Consider the following 20,376-nt stretch of genomic DNA (forward strand, 5'->3'; position numbering starts at 1 on the left):
GTGGGAGGTTGCGTCATTTTATTCAGGTATGGCAGATGTCGGTACCTGCTATACTGTTGATGCCCAGAGACAGGTGTGGGGTTTCACCATGTTCACTCGGTATGGTAAATGCCGACGCCCACAACACTATCGATGCCCAGAGGTATGTGGGGGGAGCCTTACCATATGGGAGTTAATGGCGCCCACAATACCGTAGGGAAAAAGTCAGCGCCTATAACACTGTTTGTGTCAGGGAGGTTGCAGAGTATTGTTTCTATAGGTGTACAGGGTACGGTCCCTGGTATCGTGGTTTGACTTATGCATCTTGCTTTGCTTTCTCCATTCGTTCCCTGGTCCTTTTTGAGCGGGGCGTCCTCGGTCGGTTGGTCACAGTCGACTCTGGTCGCGCCAGTTGGAGAAGAGTAGTGAGCAGGGTTTTTACGTATCCCAGTCGGAGACGTGGGGTCGGAGTCGAAAGTAGTGCTTTTGCCAGGCCTTCCGGTCGAAGAGGCCGTCCGGAGGCGGGCTAGAGACCGAAGTGAGCCATCCGGTCGGAAAGGTGGGCAGGAGTCGGAAAACGAGCGCCGCTCCTCCTCGGCCAGACCTTCCGGTCGGTGATTGAATCGCCCTTCCGGCCTGTTGTTTAGATACCTGGGCCGGTCCATGAGTTATGCGTTGTCTGCTTGGGCCGAGCCTTTATTGGGAAGCCGGCCGTGAGGGACCCCGGGTTTATAAACCCAACAATACCTGTCACTGGAAGTCCCCCCAACCGAAGGCCAAAGATAGCCTTCACGTCCTGCATGGTCAAGGTCATCTCACCACAAGGTAGGTGGAACGTGTGGGTCTCAGGCCTTCACCTTTTATAAGAATAGAACGACTGTTAGTTGCCTCAAATTTGTTATAAGAATATTTATGTACAAAGAAGGCACTCGCACTTGTCTACAACTGCAGTAAGTAGTGCTGGGTCAAGGGGCGGAAGACCGTAGTTGACAACACGGATAAGCTCGAGGAAGCCGGCACGCCGTATGTACGGCGAGTAACACTTGTCCCACTGGTGCATCCTGGTATGCGTGCGGGGCCTCAAAGGAGGCAAGGCCACCTGTGCATCGGTGTCACTCAAGATATGTGCCCGGTGCTAGTCGTCGTACTCCACCTCAAGAAGGGGGTACAACGGGTGCTGCGTGGGAGGGGCCGTCCTATTATAAATTGATAAATAAAGGGTTAGAGTATTCAAATTAATAATATTCAAATTAACGTTATGTAGCATTACAAATTTTGAACTACTTGTTATACAATACGAACACAATATGAAAGCACATATATATATTCAAAGTAACATTAACAGACATATTAAACAACTTCATTAGGAAAAGAAACAACTTCTATGTAAGGACATGTTGTCCACCAGTGTTTCTTATTAAATTATTACAATAGCTTATCTGCATCTGCTAGAGCAGCTCATTATAATTTTAACCTAGAGATGAGTAGCCCATTATAAGATGAATTGATTGAGAACTATCATGCGTGTCATACTTAGTCCTATACTCTATACTAATATGTCTAAAAATACAACCTGTCTACTTTTTTCGCACAATGCTATGATGGACTCATAGCAGTACGATATCGACGATGTTGTGCATGACTTTGGAGGTTATAGTGCTTTCAATATATGTTTGAGTAAAATGACCATTTAGATTAATATTTTCATGTAAGAAAACAAGCATATAACAATTTAAATCATAAAAACTCAACCAACCAAATTTATCGCTATATATACATATATATATGTATGTCTAGTGCACAAAAAATATATAAATAGATTTATATTCCACGTGCCTTTTAATTAGACATTTGTTTTCGCTATAATTAATAATACATGGTAAGAAAATTAACAATTAAAGTATATAAATAATAATACAATATAAGATAAATTAACGGCTAAAGTATATTTTAAAAGAATCTCTCAATCTAATGGCTAACGATTAATATAAAGGGATAGTGAAGGTACGAGGGTTTTGATTATGAAGAAATAGGCACCAAATTTCACCTCAACGAGGGTTGAACTACAGTGAGAACGTCCGTGTCGCGCCGGCGTGCGTGGTGCGACAGACACAGCGGTCGTCGTGCAGGCGCGGTGGGCGGCGGCGCTGTGGGCAGGGAGGGCGGCGGCTCGCGGGCAGGCGGGAGAGAAGGCGGCTCGTGGGCGTTATTTATCTGGTCCTGCCGCGTCGTGGGCTATGGCACGTCACTGCCACGCCAAGATCGGTGGCGCGATAGACCCTGCCACGTCACCAGTCAGCGTCCCGGTCGTCGACACGTCAGCCTCCCGCCACGCCATGGCAATAGGCGCGGTAAAAATTGTTAGTTTTGAAAAAAAAACAGGGTTAGATTTAAAGTTAATTTATAAAAAATGTAAAAAAAAACAGGCAGGCAGGCCGCGTACAGACTGGCAGGCAGAGTCTTGAAAACGCTTTCCATTTCGCTTTAGGTGCTTAGCCTTCTCCATGAACAATGATAATAATCTTTTGGAAAAAGTCTATATAACCCCCAACTATTTAGGGTGGACTACTTCACCTTCCAAACTATAAAACTGGATTTTCTACCCTCTGAACTTTTCAAAACCGATCAAATAACCCCTCAAGCGGTTTTGGACGGTGGTTTGCTACAGTGACGGTGGTTTTATCTTTTTTTTTTTATTTATTTCTGCTGAATCTTAGAAAAATCATAGTAAATCACAGAAAAATCATAAAATGGAAAATCCAATTTTGTTGGACTCCACATGAGTAGATCTACACAGTGAATATATAATATGGTATGCTTTGGTAAAAAGTTTTTACTGTAGCTTTAGATCTATCCTTTTCTATAATTAATTTAAATAATTCATAGATGTAGCTTCTATGGTCCAATTGTGGTGAAATTTTTATGGTGGGCTAATTATTATATGATTGAACTGTAGTAAAAATTTCATACTCATTGGATCATGTATAACTTAGTTATAGATTTATTTAGGTTTATTCTGGTTAAATCTATGTTTTATCTATAACTAAGTTATACATGATCCATGAGTATGAAATTTTTATTATAGTTCAAGCATACAGTAATTAGCCTACCATAAAAATTTCACTACAATTGAACCATAGAAGCTGCAACTATGAATTATTCCAATTAATTACAGAAAAGTATAGATCTAAAGCTACAGCAAAAACTTTGTACCTAAAGCATACAATATTATGTGTTCAATGTGTAGATCTACTCATGTGGAGTCCAATAAAATTAGATTTTCCATTTTATAATTTTTCTGTGATTTTAAATAAAAAAGAAAAAGACAAAACCATCGTCACTGTAGCAAATCACCGTCCAAAACCGCTTGGGGGAGTTATTTGACCAGTTTTAGAAAGTTCAGGGGTAGAAAATCTGGTTTTATAGTTTATGGGGTGAAATAGTCCATCCTAAATAGTTTGAGGGGTTATGTAGACTTTTTCCATGGTCTTTTGGAGCGTGACATAAAGAGGCCAGAGCCAGGCATCATCTGATCTCTCATCGCCTCCTCACTTTTTGATAATAGTGGGGCTCTCGTGCTGCCGCACGCCATCGATCCATCGGCCGTCTGCCTGCCCGTCTCCTTTTCCAATTTCACCCCCGAGAGCAGAGCACGAGGTCACAGTCTGGATTCCGCAGGAGAGGCGCAACCAGAGGCGGAGCCAGCACTAGGGCGAGCTAGGGCGGCCGCCCTAGGTCCCTATGGCTGGGCACCCCTTCCCCACCCCCGGAGTAGGCGCTGGCGAGGCCGAGGAGGCGACGAACCAAGGTTGAAGACGACGGCGGCGCAGCTCCCGTTCAGTTCGAGACGAGGCGGAGATGGAGAGCGTCATGGACCTGGGTGCCTGGCCGCCTGAGACTAGGCCGTGGCCCAGCAGACACCAGCCCACCGCGACCAGACGACGTGCCGTCGCGGCCTCCAGGCTCGCGCTCACAAGTCACAATCCCGCGGCCACCGATGCGCCGCCGGCTCCCCTCCTTCCCATGGCGGCCCGGCCCTGCCGCGGTGCCGCCCCGGCCGCTTGGAGCTTCCGCACTCCCGCCGGCGGCCGCTGCCGTCCGCCCCGCCCCGCGGCTCGGCGTCTGCGGCCGCCGGCCATCGCTGGCCTAGCTCCCGCTCTGGCCGTTTGGCGCTCCGACGCTCCCTGCCTGCAGCCAGTTGCAGCCTGCTGTGCTTCCTGCCCCAGCCAGCAACACGCCAGCCCCTAGCTCCAGCTGTTCGACATATTTCTCCATATTCAAAACTCCACTATTAAAAGGTAAACGTCATTATAATTTTTTGATGTTAGGAGAAACGTCATTACTATTTGTCTATTTTAAAGCATGTCATTACAATTCTTCGTTTCTCACAAAAATACCAGTGAATACGTATGGACACAGCTTGGACCTAACTGCAGCGTATACGACGACGTATACTTCATCACCTCTACCACTGACACGTGGGTCCCGTATGTCATCTTCTTCCTCCTCTCCTCCTCTCTCTCTCCATCCCGATGCGGCCACGGCGAGTAGCAGCAGCAGCACGCCGGCAGCCCGCGAGGAGCAGCAGCAGGACGCCGAGCAGGAGCTCCAGCGCGGTGAGTTCCAGAGCGTGGCTGCGCGTGCGAGCTCACGCGGTGGCGCACGCGAGCAGAGCTCCAGCGCGGCGGCGTGTGCGAGCTCGTGCGCGGGCGTGCATGGAGATGGCACGCGAGCGTGGCTAGCGCGGCGGCGCGGGCCAGAGCGGAGGCCGAGCAGAGCACCAGCGCGACGAGCTCCAAAGCGAGGCTGTGCGTGCGAGCTCGCGTGTCGGCGCAAGCGAGCAGAGCTCCGAGCGCGGCGGCGCGGGCCTGAGCGAAGGCGCACGAGCACGGCGGCGCACGCCGACGAGCAGCAGGACGTCGGTCAGGCCGCGAGCTCCGCGCCGGCCGCGTCCTCGGCGCACCGCCCGATAGGCGAGCTCCGCATCGGCCGCGTCCTGCTGCTCGGCTGTGGCGCTCCCGTCGCCGGTTGCTCGCCCGCGACGCGCGGGGTCATGACAGCGGCTCATCGGCTCGCCCGCAAGCCCGCAGCCGCCGCCGAGCGGCAGCGCTTGCCGTGGCCGCGTCGGGATGGAGGGAGAGAGCCGGAGAGAGAGGAGAAGAGGAGGAAGAAGATGATATGTGGGATCCGCGTGTTAGTGTCAGGGGAGATGAAGTATACGTCTTCGTATATGCCTGCAGCTGGACCCAGGCTATGTCCATATGTATTCAATGATATTTTGTGGGAAACGAAGAATTGTAATGGCATGCTTCAAAATAGACGAATAGTAATGACGTTTCTCATAACATCGAAAATTATAATGACGTTTCTCCGATTAACATCCCCATCTGCAAATTTTGTCCTTAACATACATGTTGCCGTTGGTAAGACAAAATTTTATAGTATGAGTCCGCCCTACGTGATTTTCCGGGCTGGATTCGCCACTGGGCGCAACCATGCACATCACGCATCACGCCTTGCCTTCCATGCTCTCTCGGCCGTCGGCATCGCTGGAAAGGAATGCACCAAGCCTGCCGAGTGCACGTAACGGCCTGGCTGCCTAAGGTCCTGTTTGGCAGAATGGTATTTTTATTGACATGTAATTGGTTTACAGGTGTAATTTCTAGTGCACAAGAATACAGTTGTATATCTTTTCCCTTGGAATCCGTTGTTTGGATTGAAGGTAAAAAAATTGTCTACGTTACCCAGAATAACCACTACTGCATCCACCATTGCATGCGTTCGTTCACAATCACAACCCAAATGGCTGAAGTCTGTAGCAGGGTTCCCCCAAGAATACTCCTACGCGCTGAAGTCTGCAAACGTTGATGACTTGTGCTGACATCGTCCCAAATGACCAAAGTCTGCAGCAGTGACTACTGGACATGTCAGTGAGCCAGTAAGCACAATCATGACATGGTGCATATAGAAAATTCGAAAACAAGACATGTTCAAGCTGAAAGTTAGACAAAATTCATATCCAACAAGGAGCCAAAATTCGACATAGTTCCTTCAAATAGGATCCAACAAAGTTGGCATGCTCAGATTGTTCTTCTAAGCTCAAATACAAGGACATAAATAATGTTTAAAAACAGTTTACTGATGGTTGAAGGAACTGCTAGCACCAAACACTATTGTGTGACTTGATACTCCTCCATCGGTAAATGCTTCGATTTTGCATGATCTTTAAATGTTGCGGCGACTAACCTGGAAAATATATAGAGCTATAAAATACACCGTATAATCTAAATAAACAAACGGAAAAGCAATCCTCACCAAGTTCGTCGGTCATCTATGGAGAGATAGATCGGAGAGGTCGTTTGTTGCTGCTGTGCGAGCCGATCCGGCTCCTACGGTCACTGTTGGGATGAATCACGGAGGTGGTGGAGGGGGACACCGGGGGAACTTTGGCATGGCGAGAGAGGGATTTGGCCCCGGAAGGCAGGATAGAGGTAGGGGCCATGCCACTGGCCGAAACCTCACCTGGGAGCGTACTAACAAAGATTCAGTTGCGAGAGATGATGCAGCTAAAGAAGAAGAGCAACAGCAATCTGCTGAAGAGGGATGGGAGGGAAAGAAGGGCCAGGGCAAGCAGTCTGATGATCAGTGGTGTGTGTGTGTGTGGGGGGGGGGGGGGGGGGGGGGGAGGGGCAAGAAAGCTGAGGATGCTCCTGGTTCCCCGCAAGGTAACAAAGCTGCTCAGATTCATGATACTCAAGCTGGCTCTTCCAATAATCAACCTAGGATTGCTTGTGAAATCTGTGGTATGTTTAACCATGTCACCAAAGATTGTAGAAGACTCTGTTGTGAGATATGTGGGGTTCAAGGTTATATGGCATATGATTGTAAGAAATGCATTCCCTGGAACTGTGGGCCTGAACTCTGTGCAACCCAAGTAGAAGATCAAAGTTTCTTTTTCATTGAGGAGGATATTGACCCAAGAATGGCTAGAGAAAGAGAGTGCACTGCTGTCATTTCTATTGTCAAGGGGCAGGCCACTGGTAAAGACATTGAGAAGCAGTTCATCAATGTGGTTGGCTCTGAAACCTGGAGATGGACTGCCAGGCCTATTGGGGAAAACAAGTATGCTAAGTCCCAACTGCGAAGATGGTCAAGGATTGGAGCTTCTTTCCTCACATTGCTATGAGATATGTGAATGCAGAGATGAAGATTGAACCATACCCTACAAGCCTTGGTGCAAAAGGACAGCTACAGCAGGCTTGGTTCAGAATTTGGGACATTCCAACTGATCAGAGGTCTATCAGAACTTGTGCTAAGGTGGGTGGTCTAGTTGGGAAGGTGTTAGAAATTGATGAGAAGACCAGGCTGAGGAGTGACTATGTCAGAGTTAGGATTGCCTGTAGAGATATCACCAAGGTGCCAAGGACTGCAGAATCTACTTTAGGTCTGGTCTTACATGATTTTCTCTTTGAAAGGGAAGTTGAGGTTGAGGGCCCTGCTAGAACTTTACAGAGTGGAATCAAAGTGACTGAGAGGGATCAACCTCCACCCTCAAAGAAATATAAGGCTGATGAGAATACTGGTATGGGTTCACAAACAAAAGCTGGGGGCCAATCTAGTGGGCAGACATCTGATATGGGATCTGACAAGGGTGTTGGTAAGAAGCAGGCTGCAGATGTGACATTGTCTGCTCCTCCTAAATTGGGCAGCAAAGGTACTAATGGAGGGGGTGTAGCTCTGCAGAAACCTGTTGAAGGTGAGGATAGTGGGGGGAAGGTTAACATTCCTGAAACCTTTGAAGAATCTGAATCTGATAGTGACTTGACTGATAGAATCAGAAGAATTGATGGTTTTGGAGACATTGGGCAAGGATGCTCAGGGCAGAAGAATGGTGAGGACTCTCAAGAAAGTGTTGGGACTGAAGAAGAGAAGAATGGGTAGGAAGGACAGCCAGAGATACAAGAGGCTCCTTTATGTGCTGAAGCTACAAAGACCAACATCCAACAGAATCAAAGGATCAGAAAAAGTGATAGGCTCAAGAAGGATATTGCAATCTCCACCAAAGAGAAGAATGAGATGATGGCAAGGAAAAGGAATTTGGAAGGTAACACATATACTTCTACTATGTTTTCAGATTGAGATCATTAAGTCTTTATCTGAAAACATAGTAGAAGTATATACTTCTCACTGAGTCAGTCCTCGACGCCCTATGCACGATGGTACGGCTACGGCTAGCATAGCATGGCCACGCCGGCCTACCGAGGGCCAAAAATACGCGTCCATCGGGCCGACATCGACCCACGGACCAACGTGCAATGGTGGGAGGCGGTGGAAAGTCCAATGGTGTACTACCCAACCCTAACCTTAAAGACGGTGGATCCGTACGGCGGCGCGAGCATTCCGGCGAGCCTACATCCTCACGAAAAAGTAGAGATGGCGGGGAAGCATCAGTAGCTCACCGTGGTGCACGCTATAGTGACGGTTGAAGCAAGAGAGGGCCGAGGAGGTCTGGCCACGTGTGCCTGGGCACAGCGGTGATGCCCTGAGCTAGACACCGACGCGTCAGGTCCTCACTCGCGTCGTTCCTGGTCAAACATAGATGAGCAACAACACGAGGGGACCAAGGTGAGCTCATAGGAACAACTAGTTGAACCCCTACCGAGGGGTAGGGCCTTACCCCAAGTCATGCTCTGTTTTGGAGGCGTGATGACTGGCAGCCATGAAAACACTAAATTCGTCCACGCTGAGGCGCAGCAAAGCCTCGATAGGGGCCGCCTAGCTAGTCAACTCCCTAGGCCACTTGCTGGTGTAAGGAATTGAACTACGAAGCTCCGAGGTAAGCGAATCGAGAGGTAGAGCGTGCGGTGCTCCCGCTGTGGTCATGTCATGGAGAGGCACATGAGTGGGCTCGAGTGGATTAAGACGGTGGCTTTGACTCATACCTGTAGTATGAGCACGTGCACACAGGTGACGAGACAGGGGAGGGCTTGGTGCGACATGCTTGAATTGGAGCGGCCGAACCCAAGTAGGTCGCATCGACATTGGCTAGCGGGGTCAAGTGAGGCAGGACAAGCAGAGAGGCATCATCGTCACCTTGTGACTAGGGTCGGTCGACCCAGATGTGGCGGGTGGCGGCACGGGCTCGCGGTAGGTGAGACGCAGGGCAGGGTGGCTGCCATGTCAACACGGTGACAATGGCCACGAACTTGGATCGACACCATGCATAGCTTGGTGGACAAGGTGGCGCACGCATGCATTGACAGTGGGGCACACAGCAACCGTATTGCAATGATGCCTCGCCATGCGATCGCGCAGCGGCTGCACCGGCGTAGGGCTCGTGTGCACACGAGGCCAGGGCACGGCTTGGCCGGACCGACGTGCGGCGACGAGACCACCACCAGCAAGGTCACGCGCAGTGCGCACGTGCGACGACGCGAGCACCCACGTGCGACGCCGCACACCCGAGCACGGTGACCACGCACAGTCCGAACAGCTGCCCTAGGTGACGTGCACGCATTTTAAAGCGCGTCTAAAAACTAACCTAACATAGTTGAAACTAAACTACCTCGACCATGCTAACGAGGGTACATAAGTCTACCATAAGGAGCAAAAACACAGCATTGACCTTTAGCTAGATTTTCTAGAATTAATTCATCAACATGGCATTGTCACACTGTTTTCAAACTTAAAATTTCTTCCATGTCTTGAGCGGAATTTGACTTCAAGTTCCATTTCTAAGCCATTAGAAATACTATCTAGTCATATTATTTTTGTACAGTAAGAGTTGCATTGTCATCTACAAAGTTTGTACTTCAAACCTTATTTAGGTGTCACACACATGTTCTATAATACTTTTGCTCAATAAAAATTGGTTTTCCACCCTACTTGACATAACTTGAGTTATTGAATAAATTTCCATTTAACTTTTTTATTGGTCATTTTAGGCTATAAGAAATTTATCAACACCTTCTATCACTTGCATTACTACATAACATCATGCTCATGATATGATTTAATAGTTTGTTTAGGGCGTAACACCGAGGGTGTTACACCGGACAGGAAGGCTCCTATAACGTCAGCGTCGACGACGTTGGGCAGCTCGTTGCACTGCTAGGAGAAGCACCGGATGTACTCATGAAGAGTTTCCCCGAACTTCTATCGGTAGTTTTTGAGATCCCACGGGGTTCTAGGATGCGTGTAGGTGCCCTGGAAGATTCGCACGAAAATCTCCTTTAGGTTCACCCAACTTTGAATCCGGTTGGGCGGAAGGTGCTCCAACCATATTCGTGCCGAATCAGCCAGGAACAATGGGAGGTAGCGGATAATGAAACTGTCATTATCCACTCGGCCGTCTTGGCAAACAAGCCGATAATCCTCGAGCCACAGTCCAGGGTTAGTTTCCCAAGAGTATTTCAGGATGTTGGTCGGTGGTCGGTACTGCGGTGGGAAGGTGGCATTGAGGATGTATTAGCCGAAGGCCTAAGGTCATGGTATGTTGGGGCTCGGGCTCTGATCCTTGCCGCTATTGTAGCGTCCATCGCGACGAGGGTGGTAGCCGCGTTCGGCTTCCTCTCTCTCGTTGCTTCGTCCACGCCTACGGGCATCTAGGGTGTTTCGTGTGTCACGGTGGAGGCCGAGACGCTCATGCACAGGGGCCATGGCGCATGGTGGACAGACACATCCCTAACATGTCGTCCCAAGGGAACACGCTAACTGGCGTCGAGCTCGCATCGTCGAGACAGCGAGCTCTCCACCTGCTGCACCACCGCATGCTCGAGTAGTGTGCGTATCTCGTGATGGGCCCAACGATCCTCGGGTGTCGCAGGCTCTGAGAGCCCTCGAAGCAATGCCGCCATGGCAGCGATGTTCTGGCTTGCCCTAGGTGAAGTGTGGGAGGGCTCCTATCACCTTCGATGATTCCTCTAGTTCACATCGCGGACCATGGCGCAGCGCACACCCACCGTCTCCGCGGTGCTCGATCTCTTGCTCGAGCCCCGCATGCTCCTTGCTCGAGCTGGAGTCGCGCATCCTCGAGTTCCCTATGCCACGCCCTCAGTTGCTCCACCCACAGGCGAGGCTGGGGCCCCTACATCTCCCTCGACCTCGTTGTCGAGGTCATTTGGTGGGGTAGCCCCTCCCTCGTGGATGCTTTTGATATGTCCCTCAGGGGTACCTACCATAAAACATTCTCGTGAGGGGTGATGGCTCCCCCTGCTCGAGTCATAGTTCAGAGGGCGACTCTGAATCTCCCGCTGAGAAGGTCTTGGAAAGATTTTGCGACATATTCGGTCATCCCCACAAACTCATCGTTCGTAGGGGATGGGTGCATGCGCTGCGCCATGAGGTGTCTATCGGTCTCTATGGCGTTGCGCAGACTGAACAAGAATGTTGTTGGGGCACGCCGGATGAGGTATTCCGGGGAGAGTGGTTTCCCCCAGCAAGCTATGTCATGACATTCGTGAATGAGAAGGTGAGGCAGCGCAGGTCCTCTCGGTACGGTCAGGGTCCTAGGAAGGCATCAAGCTGGCGCTTTAGCCTCCCATAATCGAAGCCGAGGAGCTAGTCGCCCCCGGGGGCATAGGCCTTCGACGCGTGCAGCTACAGTTCTCAAGCACCTCGATGATCGCGTCGAGGCCGGCTGAGTGGAGAGGTTGGATGGCGGCAGGAGCCTGCGCTAAATCTCCCTTCGTCATGGTGATGAAGTCTAGGTTCCTGAAGCGCACGTGCACGTCCGGGACCCAGCTGACGCCACGACTAGCCATTCGAGGCCTAATGTGGATGTCGAGACGCACAAAAAACCCTTGCCTGGTGCGCCAACTAGTCGGTGTTTCGGACCACCGGCTAGTAAATTTGTATCTGCGCAGTCTGGACCAGGATGGTGTGCTCGTAGGACACAAGAATTTATACTGGTTTGGGTGGAATGTTCCCTATGTCCAGTGTGTTGCAGCTCGTCTTACCAGCACTAGTTTGTAGTAGGGGTTACAAACGGGCGAGAGAGGGAGAAGGTCCCAAGTCTCTGGTGAAAAGATCGAATGGAGTTGAGTCTTGTTGAGCTCATTCAGCCATGTGCTCCTGCCCTCATGGGGCCTCCTGCTTTCCCTTTTATAGGTGAAGGGGAAGGCACATGTTACAGGGAAGAGAAAGAGAGGAAAGGGGAAAAGTGAGGGAGAAGAAGGCCTCCAGGGCCACCACGTGCCCTTCTTTTTCTTCATGCGGGTCCTGTCGACTGCTGTAAATGGTGACCGGGATGGCTCCACGTCAGGCTCCTGTTCACCACTGGTGCCATGCCCCGATGTCATCAGCTGGTTGTGGCGTCCCATCCCATCCCGACGGACGCCGTGGTGAAATGACGTGCCTGTCAGCGGCCGTACAGGGATTAGGCAGCACAAGCGACCACTGCACCCGTCACTGTTGGCGATGCGAACCCCCGGACATGGCCTGACGTGGCCACATGTCACGTCGAGACGTGCCCGCTTCCCTCCAGTATCTGAAGTTTGACCCTAAGGTCGTACCCTTAGACTCGTAGTGGTTGGAAGCGATATGGGTCCCCGTCGGGTGGGACAGAGCCTGTGCCCTCAGGGTCGAGCAAGACGACTCCCGTACCCTCGGGGTCGGGCGACACGGGGCCCGTGCCTGAGGGGTCGGGCGAGACGGAGCCCGTGCCCTCAGTGTCGGGCGAGACGGCTCCCGTACCCTCGGGGTCGAGCGACACGGGGCCTGTGTCCGAGGGGTCGGGCGAGACGGCTCCCGTACCCTCAAGGTCGGGCGACACGGGGCCCGTGCCCGAGGGGTCTAGCGAGGCGGAAATCGTCCCTTCGGGGTCGGTTGAGACTGAAATGCGTCCTCGATTATCTAGATTAGTTTGTCGGCCGCGGTCCTCAGATCCCTTCTTCCGGGTATCCCTAATACTGATATCCAACAGTTATCTACTCAATTATCTATTGACCCCATACTTAGTTCATACTACACACGCCAACTTTGCAAGCGTTTGTTGTGGTGATGTTGTAGCAATTAGGACAAGTGGTCAAGTTTTTTCTTTCTAGGCACATGGATGGCGATTTAGTTTATGCATTAATAGTCACTACAAGATATTGGTCTACTTTTTTATTGTTGGTTGTGTGCTTCCTTCGGTAATGGATGGATGTGCATTCCAAGACTTTGTGTTATCTATACTTGAAAAGTTTTCCTTTATAAAAAAATGATTAGTTTCCTCTAAAAGTCCGTTTTGGAACGCACGAATTTTACTATGGGAACTGTTCATTTTCATAGGAAAACCCAAAGGGGACTAATCCATGTGAATAGGATCATGTTCTAACAATACAATTGCATTGGTGGGAGATGCTGGGCATCTTAGTAACGTTCAAGGTGCTATTATAAGTCTCAAATAGCATGTCACTTCTAGACTTGTTGATATTTGGTTAAGCAGGGTTGGTCTACGACCGAATAGAGATAGGTGCAAGTAGAGAGAACGTGAGAGAACCAAATAAGTGAGGGGCAAAAGATCTTCTCCACCTTCCTTCGTGTTTTATTTGTTTTCGTGGTTGGATTTATATTTACAAAGAGTCCCTAAAAATTACAAATAGATTCTAAAAATTCTCAAGGAGGCCTCCAGACTTTATAACTGGACCCTAAACACTCTAATGGGGTCCCTAACATATGAACAAGCACATTGAATTCCCTGCAGTCGTTTCATCAGGAGAAAAAAGGGAAACAAATGTCTCGACATCGGGCACTTAAAATGTAGACTCATTCTTGGTAGTGTTGCTTACTTATAAATGAATTGATGTAAATCGGGTGTGTTGATGTATGAATATTCATCCAGTAGTCCGTATGTAAGAGTAGCCGGTGGCAGGAATATGATTCGGAAATGCTCTTGCGCGGACGTTCGGATGGTTTTTTTTTCCTATCAGACGTTATTTTAATTGTATCCTGCCCTATACAGATGGCCCAACAGTCTCTACCTGACATATTTCTCTCCCACACCACTGCTCGTCTTCCCGACACGACACTGGGGCGGGGCGTTTGTGGCTGGCGGCGTCGTGCTCGCCTTTTTCCTTCGTCGCTGACCGCCTTCCATCACTACCTCTTCCTCCCTCGCGGCCCTGCCTGTCCGTGCCCGCCAACAGCAGCGACACAGCCACGCAGGCGCGCAGGCGCCGGCCGCCACGTGTGGCCGTAGAGGTGGCCGTCGCTGGCCGGGCCCAGGGCAGGCGCAGGTGCAGCTAAAGCCTTGGCCGTCGGCTTGCCAAAATCGTCCGTTCCCCGCTCTGTGTTGCGTCATACGGAAGAAGGGTGAAAACCGCATGTTGGCAAGAGTATGTTTCAAGTGTTTCAGATGTTTAAAAGGACATGTCGCAAGTGTTGTATATCGATGTCGCTAAAGTAGATCTAGATGTTGCATATGTTGTAATGGCTATAGACGTATATTTCAAGTGTATGTTGCAAATGTTTCGTACTTTCATCTGTTCCAGACGTATGTTGCTAGTGTTTTATTTGAATGTTGCAAACGTAGATCTGGATGTTGCATATACATGCATGTGTTTCAAGTGTTATCAGGTGTTTCATATGGATGTTGCATATGTTTGCAATGGTTTTCAAATGTTTTTCAGACGTTTTCACAAGTGTTTTCAGATGCTTATTTCAAGTGTTTCATCTGTCTTCTTTTGCATGTTGCAACTATTGTATCTGGATGTTTTCAAAAGTAGATCGGGATGTTGCATATGGGATGCGCGTGGGAAGCCACTGACGGCGCGGGCGAACATTCGGGGCGGTGTGGGTGACATCCGGGGTGACGCGGGGCCACTGCTGGTGCACTCGCTCGCTCCTTGTGCGGGCACCATTCGGACAGCTAGCATCCGGATTGGATGTTCGGGCGCTAGCAAGTCCGATATGATTTCTCTTATTTGTCATGTCAGCCGTTTGTATACTCCTTATTCGGTTATTCCCTTCTTTACAAAATAGCAACGTACAATCCAATATCTAGTTGATCCAACGAACTGCAACGTTCCTCACGTGGCGGAGGTCGAACTCCCGGTACACAACAAGACGCCTGCAGCCACACCCACACAATACGCACAGAAACTACCAAGTTACCAAGGCTAGTCTCAAACAAGGCGCCTGCAGCCACACAGGTCACAGGGCACAGGAAACTATCAACGCTAACCTCCAACGCCAACCGGGCCGAGCCAGGTCTGTCGCCGTCCCGCAGCGATTCCCACACACCCGTTGCACTCATGAAAACAGGCGCACCCATCGTCTCTCGCCCCGCTCTCCCACGCAAACACGCACACCCGCCCTCATCTCGCCACCACACCCAGAACGCGTGCTCCTCCCTTCCTGATCGAGCAACGAGCTACCTAGCTGGAGGATACGACACGATGGCCTTGCAGGTCACCGGCGGCGTGGGCTGCTGCTGCCCTCGTCCTCTCCCGGGCAGTGGTGGCCGGCGGTTGCCGCAGGCGGCGGCGGCGCTGTGTCACCCGCCCCGCGCGGTAGCGTCCGGCGCGACCACGGTGGTGGAGGAGGACGAGGGCAAGGTGAGGCTGGGCGGCTCAAGCGTCGTGGTCACCAAGCTCGGAATCGGCGCGTGGTCCTGGGGCGACACCACCTACTGGAACGACTCCGAGTGGGACGGTACGTGGGAATTCACCATTCATTCACCTCCTGGCTCCTGCTGCTCGCCTGCTCGGCATGTTCTCGTTCTCATTCTTGCTCTCGGGCGATCGGAGAAGAAAGTGCGGACGTCTAGCGTTTCCTGAAATCCTGGCCATGCTTCCCGTGCCCACTGCGCACAACCTGCCCGTTGCATTGCCAGCAATGAATCGTACGTAAACGTTGTGTGTGTAACTTGCACGCATGATGTCAGCACTCCAAGGAAAATGGATTAGGAATGTTTTCCAAATCCCTTGTCTTTCTAATTTCAATTTCTATAGTATCATTTTTTTCGAGTAATTTCTATAGTACCATAATCTGCTGCTTTACGAAATGGTCTACTCGATCTTAGCCTTAACCGTGACTAAATCATTAGCCTGTTTTGATATACATGCCGGTGGGGGGCTAAAAACTAGCCGAAAATTAGCTGCAGTTGGCCTAGCTAATTGACTAATAACCAGTTTTGAAGACCGGACACCTATTACCACTCCTGTTTGGGAGGCACTAGCACCCGGACATAAGGCCCCAACATCATGTCCGGACATGGCTCCCCACCTATACGATACAATCCACAGGAGTCCGTCTGATACGAGCGACTCGCCCCATCCTTCCCACAGCGCGCAGCTTGCCTTCCCACGGCACGCCCGTCCACAAGCACGGTGCGTGCCGGCCCATGCCCCGCCCCGTATGTGGCCCCCGGCGCGCGGCGTGCCCCGTGCGTAGCCCCCAGGGCACCACGTGCCCCATCTCCTAGCCCCAGCGCGCCCCTCCGCAGACGTCTGAACAAGATAAAACATTTGGAACATGCACATGCAACATATATATATGAAACATATGCAACATCCAGATTAAACACTTGCAACTTGCAACATGAAAACACTTACTGCAACATAAGACTGAAACATTTGGAACATACTATTGCAGCATATGTGTAAAACATATGCAACATTTAGATCAGAACGCTTGCAACATACGTATGGAATAGATGAAACATTTTGAGCAAACGCTTGCAATATGCCTATGAAATACTTGCAACATATTCAACATGTGCAAACATCTCCGATCTACTTTTACAACATCCATATGAAACAATTGCAACGTACCTCTGAAACATTTGAAACACTTGAAAACATGCATTTTCAATATAGGGTAGGGGAGGCCTGGGCCAGTCAATTCCAGCCGTCGGGGTGGGTGACGGTGGCGAGCGATGGCGCGTGACCACCACCAGCGTCTGGTCGCGCTCGTGGGTGCCCTTGGCTTGGCATGTGCGCGCAGCGGCCATGAGCAGGGAGCGGCAGTGGATGAGGCATCCCGATGGCGTTGGGGGTTTGGGAAGAGCCCGGGGAGGCGCTCTGCTGTCAACGGACACGAGATAGAAAGCGAGAGATGGGAAGAGCAGAGACAGGGTGCACGGGATGTTGGCGTGGCGAGGGATGGTCGCGATGGGCGGGCCGCGTGACGGGCGGGCTGCATGACGTGGAGGTCGAATCCGGGAGGACTGGGCACGCGACGGGGGAAGCAACTGTCGCGGGGGAGACGTGCGTCGTAGGCGGGAGCGAGCAGCATGGGCGGAAAACGGCGAGGCGAAGTGTGGCGCGTGGCGTCCGGACAAACACCCGCGTGAAGCACTATCGCTCCTGTTTAGATGCACCAGGATCTAATTTTTAGCGTTAGCAATTAGCCATGGTATCCGAATAGACCCATATTATTGCTCCTATTTTTACAGCTAGCATTGTACTTAGCATGTCAATGGTCAATGTACTTCATTCCAAATGTATAATAGGTGATTAGTTTCTTTGACTTGAATTGTCAGATAGGAGATTGAGGGAGGCACAGGACGCGTTCGATGCGAGCATCGATAACGGGATGACCTTCTTCGATACCGCAGAAGTATACGGTACAGCGGTAAGAAACTAAACTATAAACCAGCTACCTAGCTCACTCACTCCTCCCTGCTGCCTCCCAAATTCAGTTCTAAAGGCACACCTATATCTAACTAAGAATCCTTCTGTCTTACAGCTGATGGGAGCAGTCAATTCTGAAAGTTTACTAGGAGGGTAATATCCTATCTTCCGTTGTTTGTTACTTTAAAATTTTGCCCAAAAAAGATTATGTGAAAACGGAACGGAAATATCCCGAACCGAACCGCATCGTTTTCTATATTTAATCCGATCGAATCCGCATTTTCTTGTCCGACTTTACCGTTTTCGTTTTCGCATTTGAGATGTTTCGTATTTCGAATGTAAAAGTAGAAAACGGTTTACACATTTTTCGACCGTTTTCTACTTTTCTACTTTTAATTTGAAATATTCCGAATTCAAAATTCGGTTTAAACCGAATTTGGCCAACTGCACAGGTCATACAGCCCTATTACAGGCTGCTCACTACGCAGTTGTGTTCTTTCTACCGGTGGCTAGCTGCCCTCTCTTTTAGACGGCGCCCAGCCTCATCTCTCTTATTATGTATTTGGTCGTGCACTTGTTTAATGCTATGCACTTGAACTAGATCATGCACTTGTTAGTTGTGAACTTGTTATGTATTTGGTCGTGCACTTGTTTAATGCTATGTACTGTGGGTTGGTATTTCGTATTGAATTTTCGCATACCGACCGTGTTCGACATAATTCCGCTCGAATTGGTTCGTTTTCGAAATTCTAGATATTCCGTAAGTTCGTGTTCGTTTTCGTGTCCGGCTTGTCCGCTTTCGCTTTCGCTTTCGTATTTCAAATGTAAAAGTAGAAAACGGTTGAGGAGTTTTTCGACCGAGTTCGACCGTTTTCATCCTTAGTGATGATGCCTTGCCATCAGTTTCATCAAGGAAAGGCAACAGAAGGAACAGGTCGAGGTGGCCGTCGCAACAAAGTTCGCTGCCCTTCCTTGGAGATTTGGAAGGGGCAGTGTTCTTTCCGCGCTGAAGAAATCACTAGATCGTCTTGGCCTATCGTCAGTTGAGCTCTACCAACTCCACTGGTTGGTTCTTCTGCTCTTTCTGCAGATACATGTTCTTGTTCTTGCCCGTAAAAATGCAAGTTTTTATTAACGTTTTCATTATCTTTTGGCAGGCCAGGGATTTGGGGGAACGAAGGTACCCGATGCAGCATACCCTTTGCAAAAGTTAAATCTGATTGACTAATCAGTGCACTTCATTGTTCTGACATGACAGAGCATGCATGATGCAGGTTACCTTGATGGCCTCGCAGATGCTTATGAGCAAGGCCTAGTAAAGGCTGTTGGAGTCTCAAACTACAATGGTTTGTATTTGTATCATGTCTTTAGCTCGCAAAAATGGTACTGCGCGCTCATTGAAATAACAATATATCTACTATGGTTTATATAAAGAGAAGCGCCTTCGGGATGCACATGCTCGCCTGAAGAAGAGGGGTGTTCCACTTGCTGCAAACCAGGTGAATTACAGCCTCATATACAGAACCCCTGAGCTGAATGGTGTGAAGGCAGCTTGTGATGAGCTCGGTATCACCTTGATTGCTTATTCCCCGATTGCCCAAGGTGGGAGGCAGACTCTTAATTTATTACCCAATTATGTGTTCGTGTAAATAAATTAAACAGTTTTGGATTGATGTAAGCCGTAATCCAATTTTTTGTTTTCCAATCTCATTTCCTGCGCTAATCTGTTCCCATAATTCAGGTGTTCTGACAGGTAAGTACACTCCAGAAAAACCCCCTACTGGTCCTCGAGCAAATACATACACACCTGAGTTCCTCACAAAGGTTAGTGTTCTGTAAACTAGAGCTCGCTAGATACACTGACACACAGCTTCAATCTCTGCAATTCAGCTTTGTTATCTGAAATCTGAAGATGCATCATGTCATATATGTACAGCTCCAACCACTTATGAACAGGATTAAAGAGATTGGAGCAAGCTATGGCAAGAGTCCAACCCAGGTACGGTGCTTCACCTACAAAAGCTTGGAACATCTCAAGATCAAAGACAGTTGAGATGATAACGAGATGTACGGACACTGCTGATCTTGCCTTTGTTCCTTCGTTTCAGGTATCTCTGAACTGGCTGACCTGCCAAGGGAACGTGGTGCCAATCCCCGGAGCCAAGAATGACAGCCAGGCCAAGGAGTTCGCCGGCGCACTCGGTTGGAGCCTGACAGGAGATGAGGTCGAAGAGCTACGAACTCTGGCACGTGAAATCAAGGGCATCAAGATGCCCATCGAGGAGTCGTAGATACTCTGCATTTCACCAACCCATGGTATAGCGCTGACTGGAGATTATAAGGTTTTAAAGCGACAAGAAGAAAACACACGGATCTAGAAATGAACCAGGATGTGTAAGTAGAAAATGCAGCTTTCAATGAATCTCATGCCTAAGCACTGTAACTCTGCAAGTACGTAATATATTCATTTGCCAAAAGCAGGGCTGTACCTCTGCTGCCTGTTCGCTACTGTACAAAAACTTAGAATGGAAAGATAGAGACTATTGTGCCGCAAAGATACAGAAAAGAAAATACTCAAACTGAAAGAAAAGTTACAATTTGCTTTACAGTGTTTGTAAATTTGTGACAAGACTATTGTAAGGCAAGAAAATATTATGGCTGATCTCAAAAGTGTAAAATACGCTACCAACATAAATATGTCAGAGACATGTTCATGTAACATAGTTCATTTTTATAAGAACTTCAAAAAGTAAGAAGTTATATTTGCTTTTAAATTAGCTAGGGCTGGGAGGGGTGGAAGGCTCAGGTGGTCAGTTGCACCAAGTCTCTAGGTGCTGTTTGG

General features: G+C 49.5%; 2 protein-coding genes across 2 annotated transcripts; both read left to right on the plus strand.

The window, feature by feature from the left end:
• The first annotated feature begins 3,496 nt into the window (after positions 1–3,496).
• On the plus strand, positions 3,497–5,855 carry LOC136494623 (uncharacterized). Its single transcript, XM_066490799.1, has 2 exons — positions 3,497–4,277; positions 4,380–5,855. The coding sequence occupies exon 2, from the start codon at positions 4,469–4,471 to the stop codon at positions 5,564–5,566; it is 1,098 nt and encodes a 365-aa protein (XP_066346896.1). The 5' UTR covers positions 3,497–4,277; positions 4,380–4,468; the 3' UTR covers positions 5,567–5,855.
• Positions 5,856–15,230: 9,375 nt separating this feature from the next.
• LOC136493223 (uncharacterized oxidoreductase At1g06690, chloroplastic-like) lies at positions 15,231–20,196 on the plus strand. The gene is made up of 10 exons (XM_066489288.1): positions 15,231–15,612; positions 17,444–17,535; positions 17,650–17,687; positions 18,438–18,599; positions 18,692–18,714; positions 18,809–18,880; positions 18,969–19,136; positions 19,276–19,358; positions 19,471–19,533; positions 19,643–20,196. The coding sequence occupies exons 1-10, from the start codon at positions 15,357–15,359 to the stop codon at positions 19,823–19,825; spliced, it is 1,140 nt and encodes a 379-aa protein (XP_066345385.1). The 5' UTR covers positions 15,231–15,356; the 3' UTR covers positions 19,826–20,196.
• The last annotated feature ends 180 nt before the right edge of the window (positions 20,197–20,376 follow it).

The sequence above is a fragment of the Miscanthus floridulus genome, chromosome 11 (assembly GCF_019320115.1).
Source record: "Miscanthus floridulus cultivar M001 chromosome 11, ASM1932011v1, whole genome shotgun sequence".
Lineage (NCBI taxonomy): Eukaryota > Viridiplantae > Streptophyta > Magnoliopsida > Poales > Poaceae > Miscanthus > Miscanthus floridulus.

Coding starts and splice junctions, on each gene's coding strand:
- LOC136493223 (XM_066489288.1), top strand. CDS start 15,357: ATGGCCTTGCAGGTCACCGGCGGCGTGGGCTGCTGCTGCCCTCGTCCT. Junction 17,536..17,649: donor CAGAAGTATACGGTACAGCG/GTAAGAAACTAA, acceptor TCTGTCTTACAG/CTGATGGGAGCAGTCAATTC. Junction 19,534..19,642: donor ATGGCAAGAGTCCAACCCAG/GTACGGTGCTTC, acceptor CCTTCGTTTCAG/GTATCTCTGAACTGGCTGAC.
- LOC136494623 (XM_066490799.1), top strand. CDS start 4,469: ATGTCATCTTCTTCCTCCTCTCCTCCTCTCTCTCTCCATCCCGATGCG.